The sequence below is a fragment of the Branchiostoma lanceolatum genome, chromosome 6 (genome assembly GCF_035083965.1).
Source record: "Branchiostoma lanceolatum isolate klBraLanc5 chromosome 6, klBraLanc5.hap2, whole genome shotgun sequence".
In the NCBI taxonomy this organism is placed as follows: domain Eukaryota; kingdom Metazoa; phylum Chordata; class Leptocardii; order Amphioxiformes; family Branchiostomatidae; genus Branchiostoma; species Branchiostoma lanceolatum.
Window position 1 is genome coordinate 19,768,823 of NC_089727.1, and position 21,923 is coordinate 19,790,745.

At 38.0% G+C, this 21,923-nt stretch overlaps 2 protein-coding genes across 4 annotated transcripts in view; both read left to right on the top strand.

The window, feature by feature from the left end:
• Nucleotides 1-3,413: 3,413 nt before the first annotated feature.
• Nucleotides 3,414-15,866, top strand: LOC136437572 (uncharacterized). Its single transcript, XM_066432191.1, has 6 exons — nt 3,414-3,628; nt 10,852-10,915; nt 11,465-11,518; nt 12,070-12,192; nt 15,433-15,495; nt 15,754-15,866. Exons 2-6 carry the CDS (start codon nt 10,867-10,869, stop codon nt 15,864-15,866), a joined length of 402 nt encoding a protein of 133 aa, XP_066288288.1. The 5' UTR covers nt 3,414-3,628; nt 10,852-10,866.
• Nucleotides 15,867-17,695: 1,829 nt separating this feature from the next.
• Nucleotides 17,696-21,923, top strand: part of LOC136436948 (uncharacterized) — a 35,308-nt gene continuing 31,080 nt past the window's right edge. For all 3 annotated transcript variants that reach the window (XM_066431359.1, XM_066431360.1, XM_066431362.1), the window contains exons 1-2: nt 17,696-17,771; nt 18,169-18,258. In XM_066431359.1, coding sequence (XP_066287456.1) covers nt 17,735-17,771; nt 18,169-18,258 — 127 coding nt within the window. In that variant the 5' untranslated portion in view covers nt 17,696-17,734. The remainder of the gene's footprint in view (nt 17,772-18,168; nt 18,259-21,923) is intronic.

Sequence of the window (21,923 nt, forward strand, 5' to 3'; positions counted from 1 at the left end):
TCGCTACTTTTAAAAAAGGACAGCAAGGGTGCAGACAAGGATCCAACTACTATCGACAACTGGCGCCCCCTTACTCTTTTATGTTGTGACACTAGGATCTTTTCGAAATGTATAGCACTTAGAATAAAAAAAATGTAATTACACACTTAATAGACGAAGATCAGACTGGATTCATTAAGGGCGGGTACATTGGGGATAACATCAGACGGTTAATTGACACTATAGAGCACTATGATAGTGAGGATAAACCCGGGCTTATATTTATTGCAGACTATAAAAAAGCGTTTGATACCTGAAGGTGGGATTTCATGTTCAAATGTTTAGAATTTTTTAATTTTGGTCCTCAACTGATAAAGTGGGTTAAGGTTATTTATGAAAAAACACAAAGTTCCGTCATTAATAATGGTTACGTTTCAAAACCCTTTTTATTACATCGGGGCGTGCGCCAAGGATGTCCCTTGTCCCCTTATCTTTTCATTATGGCAGTGGAGATTCTTGCTATCAAGATAAGATCTAACAATTCTATTCGGGGTTTAAACGTTAAGGGTAAATGCTCTAAAGTTTCTCAATATGCTGACGATTCAAATTTTCCTTTCGAACCAAACCTTGAGTCATTTTACGCCCTGTTGTCCGATCTAGAACATTTCTCAGAAATTTCTGGTCTTTATTTAAATGCCGACAAATGTAAAATTTTGCGATTAGGTTGTCTGAAGTTTTCTAATTTTCGTCTGCCTACGCACTTACCTTTACAGTGGGTTGATGGTGGAGTAGACATATTAGGTGTTCATATACCTATCGACATGAATAGTATTGTCAATGTAAATATTGAGCCCCAACTAGAAGGGTTGGATACCGTACTGCGCCCTTGGAAAGGTAAATCCCTATCATTATATGGTAAAATTACCGTTGTTAATTCTCTGGTGGTTTCCCAGTTTACTAATTTATTTCAAGTTTTGCCATCGCCGGATGACTTGTTTTTCAAAAGGTGTGAGAAGAAAATTTTTTCCTTCATTTGGAACGATGGCCCTGAAAGAGTGGCACGTAAAGTCTTGTATAACTCTGTTGAAAATGGGGGGTTAAATTTGAAAAATTTGCGAACATATGATAAAACAATGAAAGCGTCGTGGGTGCCAAAATTGTATTTTCATCCTGAGTGGTTTGTTTCGCGGTCCATAAATTCTCAACCCCGCCTCCGTTTGAGTTTACTACCCTTTTTTCATCTGCTCTCCGGCACATCTCTAAATCTTACAACATTTCTATCTCAAGTTCTTGATGCCTGGTACGAATTTCAATATTTGGAACCCGCGTCGCCAGGTGGTGTTAGACGACAAAAACTCTGGAATAATTCAAATATTGTTATTGATAATAAACCTATTTTCTTTATTGCTATGTTGAATAGAAATATAATCTTTGTTAATGACTTACTATCTAATGACGGCCTTCTGATGTCGTACCATGAATTCTGTTTAATGTATACGAATATTTGTGACCAACTACGTTATCAGCAGATCATATCTCTTGTCAAAATGGAAGAATTTGCTTAGCAGGGAACATACAAAGAATTTAGTATGCATGGTATTTCAAAAGAACTACGCTTGGTTAAAAAATGTTAAGATAAACAAAGCCGTGTATAATTATTTTCTTGTATCTAATAATCAAATTACTGTGGCGCACAAAATTAGACTATCTGGGTTTGACTATTTTGATACACATGTGCCTTGGAAAATGGTCTTTACAAATATCATTAAAGCTACTATTGACCCAAGTTTGAAGTACTTCCAATACCGTTTAATATATAAGTTTTTACCCTGCAATAAAATTCTTCGAACCTGGAATTTGACTGAGTCAAACTCCTGCTCTTTTTGCAATAATGATGAGGAAACATATGTACATGTCTTCTGGGAGTGTGTTCATGTCATTGCTTTTTGGATTGAAGTGGAGAATTGGCTTACTCATGAAATCGGTCTGACTTTAGATTTAACGTCTTTTATGGTTATTTTTGGTGAACTGTCCTTAAATACATCTCCTTTAAGAAATATGATCAGTTTACTGGGCAAAGTCTTTATTTTATCGGTCCTGGCGCTTTAATTGTTTACATTTGCGATCTTTCAAAAAATTAGTATCTTTCTATCAAAAGACAGAGTTTCTTATTGCATCTCGGAGAGGGAAGCTGGAGAAGCATCGAGGTAAGTGGGGAACTTTATGTTTGGATTAATTTCTTATTGCTCTTTACGTTTTGTCAACTGTTACAATTTAAGTTTGTTATTCTTGGTTCAGTATTTTAGTTTTGGTGTATCGTTAAAAAGGCACGCATCTTTTGTTAGCTGTCCTTACTTTTTATGTAGTTTATTGTTCATCATGTAAATTTGTGTTTATCTGTATATTTTCTTGAATAAAAACAAATAAAAAAAGATTAGAGATCCACAACCTCATAAATTTGTCAAATATTCGAGGTTCATATTCAAGTTTAATTGGTATGGTATAAGTTTGGTTTTGTATATCAACCTGTTGACGATCAGCAACTTCGGTTGTTATTTTCAGCATAGTCAGATGTGCTGAAGTGACAGGTGCAGTACCGTACGAAGCCGCCAGGTAATCCATTATCTAACTTAACCTTCGTCTTCCCAACACCTACCTACTACACTAGGACCCATCCACAGCTTCTCGAAATCTTATTTGGTTAAAAAACAACACATATATCCAAAGCCACTCAGTCATAGCAAAACCGAAAACATAACCTTCGGGCGACGGTAATAAGAGCATTTTTATTCGGTAGCAGCTTAGTGAAGTTCCCAAACAAACCATTTAATGATTATGTGACATTTTATTCATCCTTTTAAGATTAGTGAAAAATGGACAAGGTTTTTACCGAAATTCCTGAACATGCCAAAGCAAATCTCCCAGAACAGAACCTTATTGTTCGAACGAAAAGTGCGTGTCGTCGTGTATTTGACTTATTGGACGGATACGCGCCAGAGGAGGGGCTACACTTCAGATTTAGGAGCGCCTAGTTGAAAAAAAAGCGGTCTACAGCAGTCTTGACTTTCCAAGCCAGGGGTGGATAAGAAAACACGTACTAGCAACACCCTCAAGATATGTGGCAGAAATACTGGGGGAAGCAGATCCGAACATTCTGGTTGCACGTAAAAGCGTGAGGGGAGACCCTACCAAACACCTCGGAGAGACAAGGGAAAAATATTTTATGTGACAGGTGTTTAACATCACTTGAAACTCGTATGTGATGGCTGAAAGAAAAACAGGACTCACGGTGAATCTGTTCCATTGTTGTGCAGTAGACGGTAAACTTGAGATCGTGTCTGACGGTTGATTGCTTTTTTACCTGGAAATCGTGTTCGCGATATTTGCTTGGGAATGGGGTAATATTTCCTAAGCTGAAATTCTACCACATGACATGTTACTTTCGCCAATCACAGAAGTTCGTTAACTTTAAACAACTTGGTATGGAGAAACCATTTCCTTTAAAGGCATGTTATACATGATTGGCAGAACAATTTGCATTCGTAATAGTATAAATTAGAACACCAAACACTGATCACCAGAGCGCCCTGGCCCGGGACAAGAAAGTGACTTACACGTATCCGTTACTGCGCGCTGCAACCAGAAAAACGTAAGTTTGACTTGACACGATGTCTAGCTATAGATTAATAGATTACTAATTCTCCAGCGAAGCCGAATGCTTTGCCCCCCTCGACTTTTTTCATTCGTTATTACTTTGCCTCATAAGGCTTTATATGTGCAATCTTTTGAGATTAAAAAGAGACATTAACTTTTATGAAAATATCTTACCGTCTGTTTTACCAAGTTCAAAAAACATTTCACAGAATTCCACGAATAATTTCGCTCGAAAAGGTTTGTTTATTCTTTAAGGTTGCATGATGTTGTCCGGGTAGGTTGCTTTGCTTGCTGAAAAGAGCTAAATTGGATTTGCCCATAAAAACAATGATATACATCAAATACCTAGTAAGTAAGTCAGTGTGAGAGCTTGTTAGTGTTTGCTGGTGTCATCCTCGTCCACCAGGACCTTTCCGCTCTACGTTACATCGCTCGCGGAAAAGGCCCTGGTAACACGGGGTGGCATCCATGGTTATTGCAGGTCGAGCCTCCAAAACAGCTTCAGCCAATCAGAGGGGTTAAAACTCATTTGCTTCCACTCATCGGAAGCAAACGCGCAAAGAACGCTGGGAAGCTATCAACCAATCAGGTTACGTGTTACGGCTAGCTCATTAATTATTCATGAGCTACAACTGCCGTTTGTGCCAAATAAGGGCTAGCTCATTAACTATTCATGAGGTACAACTGCCGTTTGTGCCAAATAAGGGTTAGCTCATTAATTATTCATGAGCAAGTCTCGTCGACCTGCAATAACCATGGATGCCACCCCGTGTTACCAGGGCCTTTTCCGCGAGCGATGTAACGTAGAGCGGAAAGGTCCTGGTGGACGAGGATGGCTGGTGTTTGTTGTTATTGCTTTTAAGCAAAACGTCTCAAAAAGTATATACAGGTTGTTAAAAGGTTTATAAGTTGTAGCTAAGGTGGCATGTCTCCGCGATCCCCGTGGACAATAGAAGTTCGAGTATGAAGTAGTGCGTTCCAGAACTTGAGAAAGGTTTAGAGATTTTTTAGTGCACGTCAGTGAGGCAAAAACTGTATTGTGAATTGTAGAGGAACACGTCAGATTTCAGACTGTATAATCGGGATTACGATGTTTGTTTCACCAGGCGTCAATCCTGCACCCTACTATAAATTTTGAGGCGTCGAACCTACTCACTTTGGGGTACTTAACCATGTGAATCCCCATAGGCGAAAAATTGTTCTCCTACAGCAACAGCGGGGATTGGACATGGATTGACAACAACGTCGTATTCGGGCAAAATTGATTGATAATTCAGCATTTGATGTCGGCTTCCTTGAAATGTATCATTTTTGTTATCCTCAGACAGACCGTTGCCATGGCACCGGCCCCTTAGACCGCCCCCTTTCTGTCGTAACTAACCCAAAAATTGACCGAAAAATCACTCCAAACATCAAAATATGCACTAATGAAGCCCCGCAATATATCAAAGACCGCCGGAATAGTAAATTTAGATAATGAGACCGCTAAATGGCCCCTCATATGTGCCTTGCCCCTGGTACACTCCTATGCTTGGTCCTCAAGTGCAAAGCTGGCGATATCTCGACAACCATTCGGATGTTTGCAATAAGATTCGGCACACATCTCGATATTTACTAGCTTTGTTGAATGAATGAAAAGAGATCGAAGTTCAAGGTCGCTTGATGCAGCATAACACAAAATATCTCCGCGACCCCCGACCCGTGGTCAATAATAGTTCGGGTACGAAGTAGTGCGTTCCAGAACTTGACAATGCTGCAGGGATCTTTCTGCGCATGTCAGAATGGCATAAACCGTGGTGAATTGTAGAGGAAAATGTCAGTTTTGAGACTTTATAATCGGGATTACGATGTTTGTTTCGCCAGGCGTCAATTTGCGCCTGGATATTATAACCGCCAACTGCTGTGCGTCGGCAGTATGGTGACCTCCGCCGGGCGCGGGGGTCAAATCAAAGTGGCTTTTAAAAGAAAGCGAGCAGGCAAACCTTAGCTCATTTTAAAAATTAACATATTTTGTAGATTGTACCCTGAAGTCAAACATATTCAATTCTTGTAATTTCCTAGTGGACCCTGCTATAAATTTTCAGGCGTCGAACCTACTCACTTTGGGTTCCTTAACCATGTAAATCTCAATTGGCGAAAAACTGTGTTTTGCTACCTAAGCATTTTCTAATTTGTAAGGTCACTGGGCGCCTTTTTTATAAGTAGTAAATTAAATGGTTTTTGTGTGTCTGATAAATGTCCATCCTGAATCGAAACGGATGACAAAAAGAAATTGAACTATCAAAAATAGACTCTATAAGACAGGGTAGGTTATTTAGATCGGGTAAACCCCGTCCCCCCTTATTCCCAACTTGCTTTCTGCTCTCCCATAAAATCTTATCTCTATCATGAAAGTTTAAATATTTAACCAGGCGTGGGTGGTGGCATGTTTTCGTGGCACTCGACATATGGTTCACCGCTGCAACTGGCATTGGGTCTAGACGAAGCTTTTCAGCCACAAATACAAATTAATAAAAACTGACCTAAATCTTCGTCTCGGCTGCATAGTAGCCAACTTATATTCATGTCAGCTTGCCATGAATATTGGTAGGTCATCAGCCTGACTTCACATCGGCGTCGCTATCCCGACGTTCTGAATAAGTCCTGTGTCTCCGTCGCCTTGAACTCCGTGGTACCATGGTACGCTCGGTGGCTCCAACGCGCTCCCGCAAACCGGAAAAACCTCTGACTTTGCTGTCTAGAGCGCCATTTTGGTCGGACACTAGTTTCCCCCCAACATCTTTCAACTGTCATAGTGCGGTCTACTACTGCTAATGCTTTTGTTCGAGAAGGAATTGCGAGATCGTCCGTAGTTCCGTTGTGAGACAGACAACACACTGTACCTGTTACCTGTAGCAGACGCCAGCATTAGTGTCTTGGATGGGTTTCCTTCATCTTAGCTACCAAAGCACCTGGATCTCCTTCTCCCATCTTAGATTCAAAGAATCACCGAGGCAACAGGCTGATAACAAAGTTCTGTACAGGTTTACGTGGAAAGTAGTTATTGGAGCACACCTTGTACACCAGCACCTATTGTGTCCGCCATCTTGAAAACGCTTGCTTATTTGTTTAGTTGTCACATGAGCTTTCTCCTTCACTGCAGTTCTAAGATAGCCTCACTGTTGTGTGGCATTCTACCAGACAGGGGCCTATAAGGGCGATATGCTTGAGGCCAACGCGATGTGTGTAGTTCAAAAAAGCTGTTTGTCGTGCACATTTAACAAAGCCATTCATGCAGTATGTACCGCTGTCTGAACTGGTGATACATCAATGTTGCTTTATTTACACCTGTCTTCCAGACATTGGTAAGAAAGACATATAAGAAGTCATAAACAGATTCATTCTGTCATGCACCATAGTGATTAGTATTGGAGTATTCTAGTATCAAATTTGTCCAAGAGGGAAGGTTTTATTTATCGAGAACCTCCTGAAACATATCCTGTATAATAGCGTGACACAGTGCGAGGGTTTTAAAGAAAGTATCATTATAACATTTTCTTTCTTTCTTTCGCACGTGCGTGTGTGTGTGTGTGCATGTGTGTTTGTGTGTGTGTGTGTGTGTGTGTGTGTGTGCGTGTGTGTATGTGTGTTTATGTGTGTGCGTGTGTGTTGTGAATGAACAGAATAACTTGAGAAGGCCTCGATGGATTGTCTTGATATATGGTATATGTGTCGGTCTTGCTGAGCGACTTGTTACGGTACTGTAACTTCCGATATTTATATCTCGTTGGAAATGACATTTAAAAATGCTGCTCAGTCTTTAGCCCTTTGCAATTGTCTTCAACAGAGATTGTGGGATAGCTACTTTTTAAAAAGCTGCAGTCTAAAACATCCCTTATTTTTTCCTCATTTGATTAGCATTTGTCTCCTAGCTTGCTTTTTGACTATGCTGGGCCCAATGTACATGGCTTTTTCAATTGAACCTCCAGCGCCCATTGGCCAATTCAAGAAATATTTAAACGTAATGTAATAGAAAAACTGTCTAAGCGGGATATATCCCTTGGGAGACTGACCTCAGACTTCTACCATGGCCTCTCTTTTGACCTCTTAACTCTCTAGTTTTGTCTAGGAAGTTGACACTGAGTTTACATACTAGATGGAGCTATTCGTCAGTCAGTTAGTCAGTCATCGAAAAACACAATCTCTTTGATGTTACTTGTTATCATAACTAGTTTTATTTGCCTTCTAGTCAATCAATATTAAACATCAGTTATGCAACGATACGCACATCATTAGTGTCCGTCACAGAAAAACTAAAGTCACAGATAAAAAGGTGCCAAATAAAATATATCAAATTTCCGTGGTTTTAAACTATTGTAAATTTAAAATGTGTAATTTCTTTTTCCTCCCGACAGCACCAAAACAGTGATCTTATTGTGGAATAGCAGAAACGGTAATCTTAGTGCGGCTCTGTCATAACAATAGCGTCTTCCGTTCCTTTTAAAGCAGCTGTGATATGGCATCGTCACGTTTAATGGACCGGTATAGCTGTATTGATAATTCTTATCCAAGGAAGTCATTTGAGCTTATAAGTTTTCCTTCATTGCAATTTTCAGCTACCATTCACCGGACTTCCGACACTAAACTATGCTGATGAAATATGTAGAAAAAGGACGATCATAGCCAGACACATATCAATTCTATTTCAAGCATCCCGTGTGGACGGCAGCCGGCCTGCCATCTCACGTTTCTGTTGAATCAAGAGGCTGTCACTAGTACACCAGACGGCAAAGTAATCCATGCGGTCAAGTTCGTTCCTATGATCCAATAGGCGATATGCATCAATGTTTCTTTACACCTGTGTGTCTGCCTGAACATTGCGTTGTTGAGAACGACGATAGACCTCTAGACCCAGGCATTAATAAGTTCATCAATTTTTTTTTTTTTAAATCATGTTTACCGAGATCTGTAAGCAATGTTGATTTTTTTTCCCGAGTGTTTTCACAAACGGTACAATAGCGTTTTTGTTTTAACCCTATCCAGACTGGGCTTTTTTGGTATATCTGGGACTGGGGGGGGGGGCTGATTCGCCCCCCCCCTCATAATTTCCGAACGGTATGATGTATCATCACCAAATTTGCAGGGAGTGATATTTACGTCAAGTTTTATAATTCCTGTAATTTTAGTGACGTTATGACGTAATATGACGTAATTATGACGTCATCAATGTGATTTTATTGGCTAAATAGGGAATTTCCGTAATATCTAAAGGTATTAAACAAAACGGTTTGTATTATTCATTTTAAGGTATGCAAAGGCGTACAACGTCAATAGTGAGTACGTTGACGTCAAAATGACGTCATAGAATGACGTGATGTGTTGTTAGCGATCCCTTGGGATCCGCCATCTTGGATCGGCCATTTTGAAATTTTTAAAAATCCTTTTTTTCCACTTATGACCCCAAAGGACACTGAAAATAGACTAGAAACGTTGATCTAAATGTTTCTGATAAAGAAAATGTCAGGTATTGACGATTTTAAAGGCGAAAAAGCCTGCTGATACCTGAAATAGTGATATTGTCCGCCATCTTGGATTTTGACTGATTACGTCATCAAATTAGCATAAATTATGAATATTAAATCAGGAAAGTTACATCTAATTACATGTTATGTTATACATGTTGGAATACTAGTGTAGTTGTGCAAGAAAACCTGAGAAATATCATTGTTTAAAAAAAAATAATGATTTTTTGCATAAAATGCCTGTCAGAAACCCGCTGCCATGGCAACATGAAAAATGATAAACTTAAACCATTATCATAAAATTGTTGCAAACAAAATTTGAGGAAAAGTCACCAAGTTTGGTAGTCCTAGCATATATCGTCTGGCAGTAATACGATGTCAAAGTTGGCGCGGGCACTTTTAGCCCCCCCCCCCCCAGTCTGGATAGGTTTAAACAGTATTACTTTGGAAGTTTGAAAAAAAAAAACTTTACCATCCTTGCAACATTACCTTAACAAAAAAACTGTGGGTACCGACAACTTATATCTGTCCTTGCCTAAATTTTGACTTTAGGACTAGATACATAACATGTATTTGCAAACACAGGCCCGAAGGGTAATTGCAAAAGAATAAACGATATGATAGCGCAAAAAGGCTAGAAAAATGTTAAGTCTATGGATATAAAACACAGGTGAGGAAGTGCAAAATATATTTTCAAGCGCTGGGTGGTGGAGTAGGGAACACTGGTAGATAGGAGAGCCAGGGATTTTTTTTCCATCTACGAGGAGGACCAGGGAAATATATGACCTACCACCTTTTGCGCCAGACCTAACTGGCAGACTTTGTTCATTATCCTCAAGGTTGGCTACATTGCGCCCCTAGCGTCTCTCCCTTGTTCTACCCTCATTTAGGACCATTTCTAAAAATCTTTTGGAGAATTTCCAACAATGAAATTTACAGATACGTGAACATGTGAACACAAATACAACTCAAAAATGATTAAACAATTTGCAACTTTCCCCAGTCAGCTAATATAACAATTTATGACATAGTTTCCCCCACTTAACTAAAAGCTTCTCAATTTTTTCATAGTTTTTGGAAATGAAATATTCTATTCTTTGGTAATATTTAACATAAGCGAGAAATCCATTACAGGTAGCTGATAGGATATGTCTCTTTTTTAATATATATATATATATATATATATTTGCGATCAACAGCAGTATATTGAGTATGATAGGACAATCAACAATATTACATAATATTAGGATAGATTGATGGATTGACAGATAGATTGCATCGGTACAGTTTGCTTTTAAGGGCAAGAAAGTTATGTAATAACTTAAACTGAAAACCTCATGGAAATATATGATTCAATCGTCATTTTATGAATTAAACTATACAGCACGCCCCATTGTATCTCTTTATTAAACAATTCCAACCAGTATTCTTTGGATTTACAGTAAAATTCAACAGATTTTCGTTCAACTGAATGAAAACGATTTAATTCCTTATTTTTTACCCTTTTAACCACTTTGATCTTTCTTAATAAAGGAATATCTACTGCTTCAGAATATGTGATACCCTTAATCATTTGTTGCCATTTGAAGGGAATGCTAGATAACAATATGGCAGATATATGTATTTATGTAGAGATTCACCTGCCTAGTAGATGTTATTGCGTACTTATATGTTTATTTAGCACATGAGTAACATTTTTAAATATGTCATTTGCAAGGTACAACGAAGAACAATGAAAACCCCAACACTAGTCCTGGCCGTCATCTTGGCCATGGCTGTGGGTATGTACTGGATTTTCTGCTTCCAATAAAATAACAATGGAACTAGTTTTGTGGATCGGTACTTCCAAATAAGTAACGGTCATTTAATTCTAAAAGTATCAAGATATATCGACTTTTATTTTCTGGCATGCATACAAGAGACAACTCTTCACTGAGTCTTATAGATTTTTTCCAGACTATAGTAAACTTAAGCTTTCACGTTTCACGTTACTCGTCTCACCCAGACCCTATCTCACCGATTAAATATAAAGACGATACATCCATGGTGATTAAGTAATTAATAGATTTTTATCAAAAGAAAGCTTCTTAGACTGAAAATGATTAGATATGCTGTGAAATGAGATCGTGCCATTAATTATTTCAAGCACCTACATATTTTTGAATCATCGAAAAAGATTGATCAAAATAAGTTTTCGATTTTTTCTGGCAGGTTCCTCTATCAACTCACATCTGTCATAAAGGGGAACTATGCAGTTTACTTCATTTGGAAGAGACATTGTCAAACTGAAGAGGTCGTAACATTTTGTTTATTTTTTATTTTTGTCACAGTAGGGGATTCTGTCAACATGGAGAAGATTTTGCGTCAGCTTCAATTGCTAGCAGGTAATGTCATATGTATCTCATTAATACTAACATACCTGAATCAGATGATTTCAAAACACACATTGCACATAAGCATAGTTATCTATTCATCAGCGAGCGTATTGACTTCCTGCTATAAGATTTTTAGTTGATATTGTTTTTTTGCCATTTGTATTCGCCACTAATCAGTCACTATTAGTTCTTTTTGTTACTTATGTTCTCATGATTCTGTTGATATGGACTTTTTTCAACATATTTTCTGTTTGTTTTCAATATTTTCTTATCTTTGGTTGATACTGATTTTGTTATATTTATTTGCCAATGAGGCTGTTTATTACTATTAATTTGTATATTACTTATACTTACAAAATACTCCATTTCTGTTTCCACCTTTACTTATTGGTTTGGATCCGTGGCTTATGTTCATTTTCCTGTACTTTGATTTTCTCTTGTTTATATTATTTGTTATTCATTTTGTGAAATGCGATAAAAAAAGAGATTTATCAACTTGTTTGTGTTGGAGTAAATGGTAATCATGGTTTAATATATAACATTTTGGTATTCACCATAAGGTGAAGAGGCCAGTGATGAGGCTACGACGAAAAATGAAGGAGAATCTCTTGACTTAAAGGGCACCAAACTTCTGGATGTCGTCCAAAAGCTGACTCTTGCATCGTCAACAGCATACCCTGAAGGTAAGTGGGTGTATTCTTGGGCTTTTGCTTTGCGTTTTGGCCACGCCTCAGTGGTGAGTCAAATGGTATAGTATTGTGTGCAGTTTGTAAATATTCTAGGAATCGCACAGGCATTTGTCCACAAACAGGCATATTAAGCCAATAGAATGTTTGGAATGTTAGTCAGCAGTTCATATAGAAAGCCATTCAGCCCCCCTAGGGACAGAGAACGTAGACAGGCAACTGCATCTGTGGACCAGATATGTTAGGCTTATGTATACATGGCCACTCAGATCCATTTATTTATTTCTGTATTCTTTTACTAGGATAGCTACTTCAGTGGCTTGGCACTGATTTTCAGGGAGGCCCTAGGTCTGTGAGTGTGTTTGTATTTGTGGCAGAACAGGTAATCATCAGCCCTTTTCGTTGGAACTCCTGTATGAACAGCACCACCTATCAGAACCCTAAGTTGGGTACAGTAAAAATTAAAACAATGTCTCTGGTATGTTTGGATGTTTTTCCCCGGGACCTGGTTTTGCCATCCAGGTTCCCTTTGGTAGTCTGGTAAGTTTGGATGTTAGCCCCCCACCCCCCATGACGTCAGGTCCTAGAATGGTGGAATGTCGGTCGTCCATGCCGCTTCTGGTACGCCATTAGTATCTAGGTCAGGGGTATCCCAGGAATGCAAAGGATAGATTGTGTAGCATGCAGCTATTTTTAGATCATAGGTCCTGGAGTGTTTGGAATGTTAGCCAGCAGGAAGTCCCTGGCACTCCATTAAGGACACGGATTCCATAGCTAATACGTATACACGTAGTAACATCGTGCCTATTCACTTTCCTGATATCTATGGGGCAATTTATTGAGCCATAAGTGTTCAAAGAATGCTGTTGCATTGCATGTGCTGTGTCTGTTGGTAAGGGGATACGTATGATGTTAGAATTTGTAGAGTCAGAGTAGATGGTCATTGTTGTGGTAGGAACCCAAGCAGTGAGCACCGAGTGTTGTTTTAAGTTGTCTATGATGTTCATTCTGGTGGTGGGATTATACATGATAGAATCGGTAGTTGTGCTGTCGTTGTCGGTGTGTGTGTGTGTGTATGTGTCTGTATTTGTCCGACGGAACAGATACTAATCAGCCCATTTCGTTGGAGATCCCGTATGAATAGCACCACCTATCAGTGCCATAAGCAGGGTACAGTAAAACTGACAACAACAACTACCGTCGCCATGGCAATGTATTTGTTTTCATTGTCAGTCTTGTTGTTATTTTTTTTGGCCAAGAATTATGTTTCGTTTGTGTTTGTGTGTAACATTGCTCGTTCTTGATGATTATGTGTGTATTGTGTGAAAACCATATTTCCAGAAGAAATTGAAATAATAAAAAGTCATTTTAGGGCCACCTGGTGGCTATCTTTGGTCTGCTGTCAGGCAACTGCGAATCTTATCCCTTACCTCAAATCTGTATAATCTACTACTTTCGCGAGCATCAACCTAACTGAATTATCTTTATAAGTCCTAGAACAAATATCTCATGATATTGTGATAAAATTATATATGCACCAGGCTTGGAAGAGGGTTAAGAAGTGGTAAATATGTAAATCAGAAATACGACGCTGCAGAAATTGTGGATCACAATACCGTTTGTGAGGGCAACAAGAAATTTCCATGCCTCTTAAAGAAGAAGGTTCCACTATAAAACCACCCAATATATTCGGCTAGTGTAAACTGTCTGGGCTCAGTTCATCACTGACTGGAATGTCGTAAACATGGGTGTAGTAATAGTACCAAAAAGCTACTCTTCAATACACTTTAAGATATAGAAACAATAGATAAAAGTTTGATTTAGTTTGGTTGCACATTAAAATTGAATAACTCTGCTTCCTCTGAACAGACAGAACATAAAGTAAAGCACAGCCTGGTAGGGAAAATTGTTTGGTGGTAACTGTAGTTGTTATTCTGGTATTGGAGATTACAAAGAAGGTACCACGATTACAAGTTCTCCATTTTTTAAGTCGAAACTGTCATAGAAACCTTGGTGAGCAATGTATGAATCTTGCAATTGACAGCACTGAAAATACAAGTTTGACTAGGGCTTATCTTATGTATATCTATTTGCGATAAAGGTGAATTCAAATTTGAAACTGACGACCTTATTCTGTAAGATGATGATCATAACAGTTGATGACAACAGTTGTTACACGAGACACCAACTAGCTTTTATCAATGATATTGACATTTTTGTAACTCAGGTATGCAAGTACAAAGCAAGATTGCACTGAATTCAAAATAGCGGAAAATCTGGTCAACACTTTGTATCGGTTGATCTTTCGTCCATTGAAACTAAATTTAAGAAAATTATATTATGCAATCAATAGCCTAGCTGTAACTTTCTTGGCATTTTCCACGTTTTTGAAACTATTGGAAAACAACTCCCTGACATTTTTCAAACTGAAGCCGTTAGTAATATGCCAGTAACTTGCTGTTTTGTGTGGTGATGCAAGGCCTTTGTTTTCTGGCTGTAGACATGGCTGGACTTCCAATGGTTCTGAATTAGTCTATGTGTTCTAGGGGACGATTCAGCTTTCAAAGTCGTGGCAGAGGACAGCAGAGAGTATCTGTATTGGTTTATGGTAACAGTGGCTCCCAGGGAACAACAATTCCCAGTTTAACTGAATATATGCAAGGCCATGTTGATTTGATTAAATGGATGACATCCGCGCGCGCATCAATTTCCATCTGTTAAAAAAAAAAAGATTTTGTCTGAAAATACTGGAAAACGATACCAATGTCATAGAATGCAAAAATCAGTTCCAAAGTTAAAGAAGAAGACGTGAAGAAGTGAAAAAGAAGAATATATTATTCGTTATGACATACTGTGTGTTAGTCATATTTTCAACCTTCCTGACGACGTAGGTTTCATAATGTCATTGAATGAAGACCTTTATTGTTTCTTAAAGACTTTTATTTCATATTATAATGAACTCACCTTTTTTTGCCAAACTTTTTAATCACACGCTCGCATCAATTTTTGGGTTCCAAGAGGATATCATCCATATAATCAAATAAACATGGCATAATAGTGGAGCAATGACTACGGTATGCCTATGGCATTTCCATTGATTTTTTTTCCCTACCTCAACAATGTATAGCTTTACCTTTCAGCGAGCATCGTGTACGGTTTGAAATGATGTTATTGTGAGTTTTCTCCTGGAACAAAATTAGAAGACATGGTGATAAAAGTGTGATCTTTTACTTACAGACGTGGGTGGAGAAATACAGAACGATGTGGCAGAAATTGGTGATCAAGATCCATCTTTAGAAGGTAGTGACTATCATTTTCTTTGGTATATATTCATTAGTACCAAGGTGGATTTTTCTATCTTGAACTAATCGCATGAAATTACAAGGTAGTGACTACTGTCTGTAAAAAGTGTCACATGTTATATCTTACCTTCCACAATACTGTATTTCATGAGAACATCGCATTAGAATTAAACTTATGTGGCTTTGGATTTTCTTCTAAAATAAGCATCATATGACGTGGTGGTAACAATATAGTTTTACGTACCTGTTCTACCAGTATCCACCACAAAGAATGGGGAAGATGATGCCGATATAGAAGGAAACAACGATGTAGCAGAAATAGAAGATCAAGATACAACTCCAAAGGGTAACGACAACCACTTCTCTTGATGAATCATCTTTATTAGTACCTGAAGGGTTTATATAGTTATGAATAAACACTAAAATTAACATAACAAACACTTAGACAAGACAGTTGGGCCTGACTCAAGGTAGTGACCACTGATTATAATCACTTTTAAATTGACCTTTACCCTACCTCAAATCTGCATTGATTACCTTCGCCGAGAAGGTTATGCATAGGGTAGAGTTGGTGTATGTGTGTGTGTAACGACCAGCATAACTCGAGAAGGTTTGGCTGGATTGTCTTCATATTTGGTATGTGGGTAGGTCTTGACGAGATTTGGAAATAATTAGATTCTGGGTCCCTTAGCGGCTTGTTGCGGAATTTCATGTTTCGATATCTCGTGTTCTGGACATGCTATGGTCCTGATTTTTGAGCGGTAGATAGCCCCTTGGATAGAGAGTAAGTAGTATAGGTTTTGGAACTGCAGGAGCAGGTTTTGCTTCAGACTTTGAAAGGGAATAACTCAAGAAGGGTTTGATGGATGGTCATGATTTTTGGTAAGTAAATAGCTTGAGTGATGATGTACATGATTAGATACGCATTATGCGAATCAGTATCTAATTGCATCAAAAAAAATGAGGAAAATGCATAAAGCCGCCAAATTCCTTGATAGGACTCTCAAACATGTGACATATGTAACTGAGGAAGAGAATATCAATAGATATCAACTTTGCAAATGAGGACCTCATTTGCATAATTAATGAGACAATAACTCAGTTGGGATTGATGGATGGTCATGGTTTTTGGTATGTAGATAGCTTACGGGATAATTTGTATGATTGGATTTGGACGATAGTTATGAATAGTAGATTATTATTTGCATAATTACTGTGACAATTTAAAAAACCCGCTGTTTTCCATGATATTGCTATTCAAATATGTGACATTTGTAACTGAGGAAGAGAGGACTGTTGATAAAAAATTGCACATGGAGGCCTAATTTGCATAAATAATGGGAAACTACTATAATTCCATACAGGTAAATGATGGCAATTTCGTACTTGTTGCATTTGGAAGTTATGTGAATGTGAACATCGTTTAATCAAATCATGCTAATTAGGACCTCATTTTCATAATTGATGAAAAATGTTTGCTTAGCCTTCTTTGTTAGGCTTATACTTTGGACAACGTCTGTTATTTGGGTGATTTGGGTGAAAACGATCAACTTGTATGCTTTTTTATTGATGAGAAGCACTCCTAATACGTCAGTCGTAAAGATTAAAATCATTTGGCGAAGGTATGAGGTTGTGGAACTCTAGTTAAATTTGTTGAGAGTACATTTTTAGATTTGACTTGATGTAGATTTCGTAGTTTTTTCATCGAAAAAAAGCAGGACATGGCGTAGTATTAAAAAGATACAGTCCTGTTCTACCAGCAACAGACGGTTATTTGCAATGTAATACAGATATGGCACAGCTTGTGGACGTTGGAAGAATCGGAGATCACAATGTAACCTTCGAATTCAACGACTATTTATTTATCTTGGAAACCAAGGAGAGATCGATTCTGTCTTTAAGTTTTTATATGTAATGATGGGGCATTGTAGACTTATGTCACTGAAAATGTTTTCTTTTATATGTACCAACATCGTATCTGTTTAATCGTATTTTGTTAGAGCACAACTGGGCATTGACTATTCTCTATAGACAGTGTTTCTTGATTTTTCCCTACACCATTTTTGTGTTATAGAACATATCTGAGAGCACCCCATTAAACTTTATATGAAATGATTGGAAGTTTCTTTTTGCAGACCGAACAAGGAAAAATAAAATGACCTTATGTTAACGTAATTATGTATATTCTACCAGCTTCGGAGAGGGATGGAGAGGGATATGTAGAGAAAATCTACGACATGCAAGAAATTGGAGACCACGATTCAACTTCTGAAGGTAAGAACCATTATTTCAAAGCATATTTTTTTTAATCGATTCATAACGATTAGATGTCAAACTGCATTTGCTTAAGGTAATATATTCACCTTTTGCACTATTTTGTAAACTTTTATAATTGTGTCTGCGTAGTTTAATGTGGTACACTTAACTTACACACGTATGATGACACTAGTAGATTGCTACAGTTTTTGGTTTGTTACTAATTGATTTACTTCTTTACAAATTTTTAAAATGTGCCATTATTCCTAAGTTTGTTTATTGCTTTGTATGCCCTGTAGGGAAAAGAAGCTTATAAAACGTGTATGAGTGCCAGCGTATGTTTTTACTTTTTAGAAAAAAATGGATTTTCATTATTTTCAAAGTTAAAAAAATATATTTTCATGTTTTGTTTTAGAACCTGCTGCAAATAACAACAATGATTGGTACGAGACTGATCATGAAGCTGACAACTATGAAGGTGAATACCAAGATACGGTGATATCAGGTACAGTTCACTAACTTTTTGTTTATACTTCATTGGAACAATTTACAGGAAACACCACGGTCGGATTTTTAAGCCATCGAGTGGTAACATATCTAGAGCAAAATCGTATTAAAACCGAAGTCGTTGATAATAAGCAAAGTGTTCATTTTAGATTTTAGTAAAAAATAAAAGACAAAGTCAGGAAAAGATTGATGCTAATGGTTAAAGGGTGGGTCGTAGGGCTTAGTCCCAATTGCCAGAATGTTCGACCCGTAGACCTGCTTTCCTGTTGAGGGCGGAATTGTACATTCTCTCATATACGGCATCTCTATCTCCCCGTTCGAAAAGGCGGGATTCGCCGTCTTGGATATCTGTGGGTTTGAGATTGAAAGATTGCCCCGATCGTGTTGTAGGTGTTAGAAATGGTCGAAGAGTAGTCGTAAGCACTAGGTCTGCAGTGTTTCCTTTTTGTTGCCGGCTGGTTTCTCATATGTACGTATTGCTGCATGTGAATCTGTGAATTACCTTGATATATTTTCGAGGACGGTCTTGAGGATGTTCCAGTTAGTATAATGGTAAAGTGATGTTTTAAGTTAGTCGCAATATTGACGTTGACGTTTTGGAAGATTCGTCTGAGGTTTTTCCGATACCCCTTGTACGTACGAAATGCTGATGTTGACCTTATTTCTGCTGGATAATGGGTTGCACTTCGGATAGTCATAGGGTTTATGAACTTTTTTAAAGGTTCATTTTCCGTAGCCACACTTGGCTAGGGCATAGCGGAGGTACCTACGTCCGTCTGTTATGGCTTTCTCCGAGGTGATGATGTTGTCTGCCAAACCGATTAAAAAAAATGAATCGAGTTTTAATTACAGCCAGTCTGTGTAACAATAGAAGAAGTGAAGTGAACTTTATTGCTCAACAATCGTACATGGTACAATGTATGGCATGAAATCAACAATCTGTTCTACAAGGCTAATCTATCCTATAATTCTAAGTACAAAATATTTTCGAAACCAGTGTATTTGTTACAATATATAGACATGTATGGGTAATTCTGTCTCGCTTTTCGAATGATTTATGGAGAATTGACCTATGTACATAGATATAGGAGTCGGACATGACAACAGTACATAGAAAATATTGCTCTGTGTACCAGATAGGGTGAAGTTTGTCTTAGTAGTAATAGTCTGTAAAAGCATATCTCTCTCTTTGCTATAAGTTGGACAATTCATCACAAAGTGGAATTCATCTTCAACACTTCCATTACATGTGGGACACAATCTCTGAGTGGCTGGTGTGTTGTGGTGTCGACCCTTTTCAACTTCTAAGCAATGTGCACTGATTCTTAGCTTTGTTATGCTATTTGCAAACAGTTTATTATGAATTGATGTGAGATATGTTTCCATGCCAAAGTGCTTTTTGATTTTAGAATATGCGTGTAGTTTACTGGAATGTCTAAGTTGTTCCCTCCAGCCAGAGAGAAATGAGCCTTTCAGACGTTCTCTAAATATGATTCCAAAATAATTGGCATTAACTGCGGGGTTAAGCCAAACATTTTGGAACCCATGTCTACATAATATATCTTGAACGTGAGTAGCCCGGTCATGTTCTTCTTCGACTGAAGTGTCGTATGCTTTTTTTAACAATCCTGTCATTAGGTGAATTCTTCAATCTTAGCCAGTATTTAATCAACTGAGGTTGACTGTCAATGAACAACGGGAATACGCCCAATTCACCCCTTACGGCGGCATTTATAGAACTTTTTGGAACACGTAGTATAATTTTGCAAACATTTAAAAGTACATATTCTAAGTCAGGAATTTCATAGGAAATTTTTGGTTGATGTAGTGTGACATTCTGGTTCCTTTACAGAGTGTCTGACTGGTAAATCACGTTCAGTTTGTCACTATACTTCTTGAATCGAACAACAACAGGGCGAGCAACTGTAGACGAGGGGTCTAATATCCTTCCTAGGCGACTAACTCTCAGTAAACCAACATCCGACCCCAATATCGGACGGAGGATTGTATCTATAGATGTTCTGATCTTTTCATTGGGATATTCCTTAATCCCTTTGAAAATCAGGTCTCTACATTGTACATTTATTCCAGTAAGTTCACTGCAATAAAGCAGAATTGGTTTCACCAAACTGTTAAACAGATCAATAGCTAGGGAGATTGACGGATTTGAGTTTGATGATAATAATGATTTTAATCTAAAAGAGGCACGTAAAGCTTTCAGTCTTAACTGTTTAATGGCACGACTAAAAGATCCTGACGGTGTAATGTCCACTCCTAAGTATGTGTAAAATTTAGCTATCTCTAAAGCTTGACCTTGAGATTTGAAAGGAGAATGCTTATAATTGGCTGTCCGTCCATTTTTTGAGAAAATCATTACTTTTGTCTTGTTCTTATTGATTGATAATTTCCATAGGGAACAAAATTGGTCCAGTGTCCTCAGGCATTCTTTTAGGCCTGATTCTGAGTTTGATACAAGCACAAGGTCATCGGCCCAAAATATGCTATTTATATTAGTATCTTTTAGTATCAATGGATCACAGGATGTGGAATCAAGTATGATGGGAATCAAAGGCCCAATACTGATCAGTGTGGTTAGGTTTCCTGTCCCTAAATGGAATAACTGTTCTTTGTAAGTGAAATATGTGCAGTCTAGGCAAAGTTCAAGCAGTTCGCATAGTTGGGCAACGGATAGATTTGTTCCATCTGAAAGAGTGTCGTCGGCCTCCTATGATTCCTAATGGTAACGAATATCGGCGTAAACAATCCTTGAAATGTTTCCCTTCACATACAATGGCGTCAGTGACTTCTTTAAATGTTGGCTAACCACAGCAAAATGTCAGCAAATATGTATTGTCCAGAAAAGGGTTTTTATTTGTGAAAAATACGGTTTTTGTTCTGAAATGAGGCAAACAGGGAGACGGTTTTCAGTGGATACTTGCATATGACCTCAGATGACCCCGAATCGAATACGCGTTCTGTTCGATTTCACGTCAATCATGTCTAATCGAACGTAATAGAACATAACTTTAACTTTATTGCAAGTTCATGCCCGAAGGCTAATTGCAGACAAACAAGTACATGGGAATACATGGGAATCAAAAATAGTTATCTAGACTACTGTCAAAGTTCTATGTTAACTAAGGTTGACTATGGTTGGGTTTGACTTCTTTTTTGAAGGCAGTGGAAAATGAAGAGACCCACATTTTTCATCGTAAGTGGGTTTGTTGATTTTAGTAGTGATATGGATTTTTGTAAGCTATTCAAATGGTAAAAGCTAGGAGAATTAACGGAAGCTGTTTTATATAAACGGTTTCTTTCGGCCTCATATAGAGGGCATTGGCAAATGAAATATATTTCATTTTCCACTGCGTTCATTGTACAACACTTACACATTCTCTCGTGAGCGGGCAGCTTTTTATATCTACCCTTTTCTATTTCTAGTGGATGTGCGCTTATTCGTATCTTACACACAGCTGACCGTTGTTCAAAATCTTTGTTGGAAAGATATTTTTCCATTGAGTATTCTGTTTTAACATTCCTATAAAATCTTAACTTACTGTCATCGACATAACTCGAATTCGAAAAAAGTCAGGGACTTTTGAGGCCTAATTTGACCACAGTGGATGGGGGTTACGTTTGCTTTTTTCGACCCCGAAGGAACTT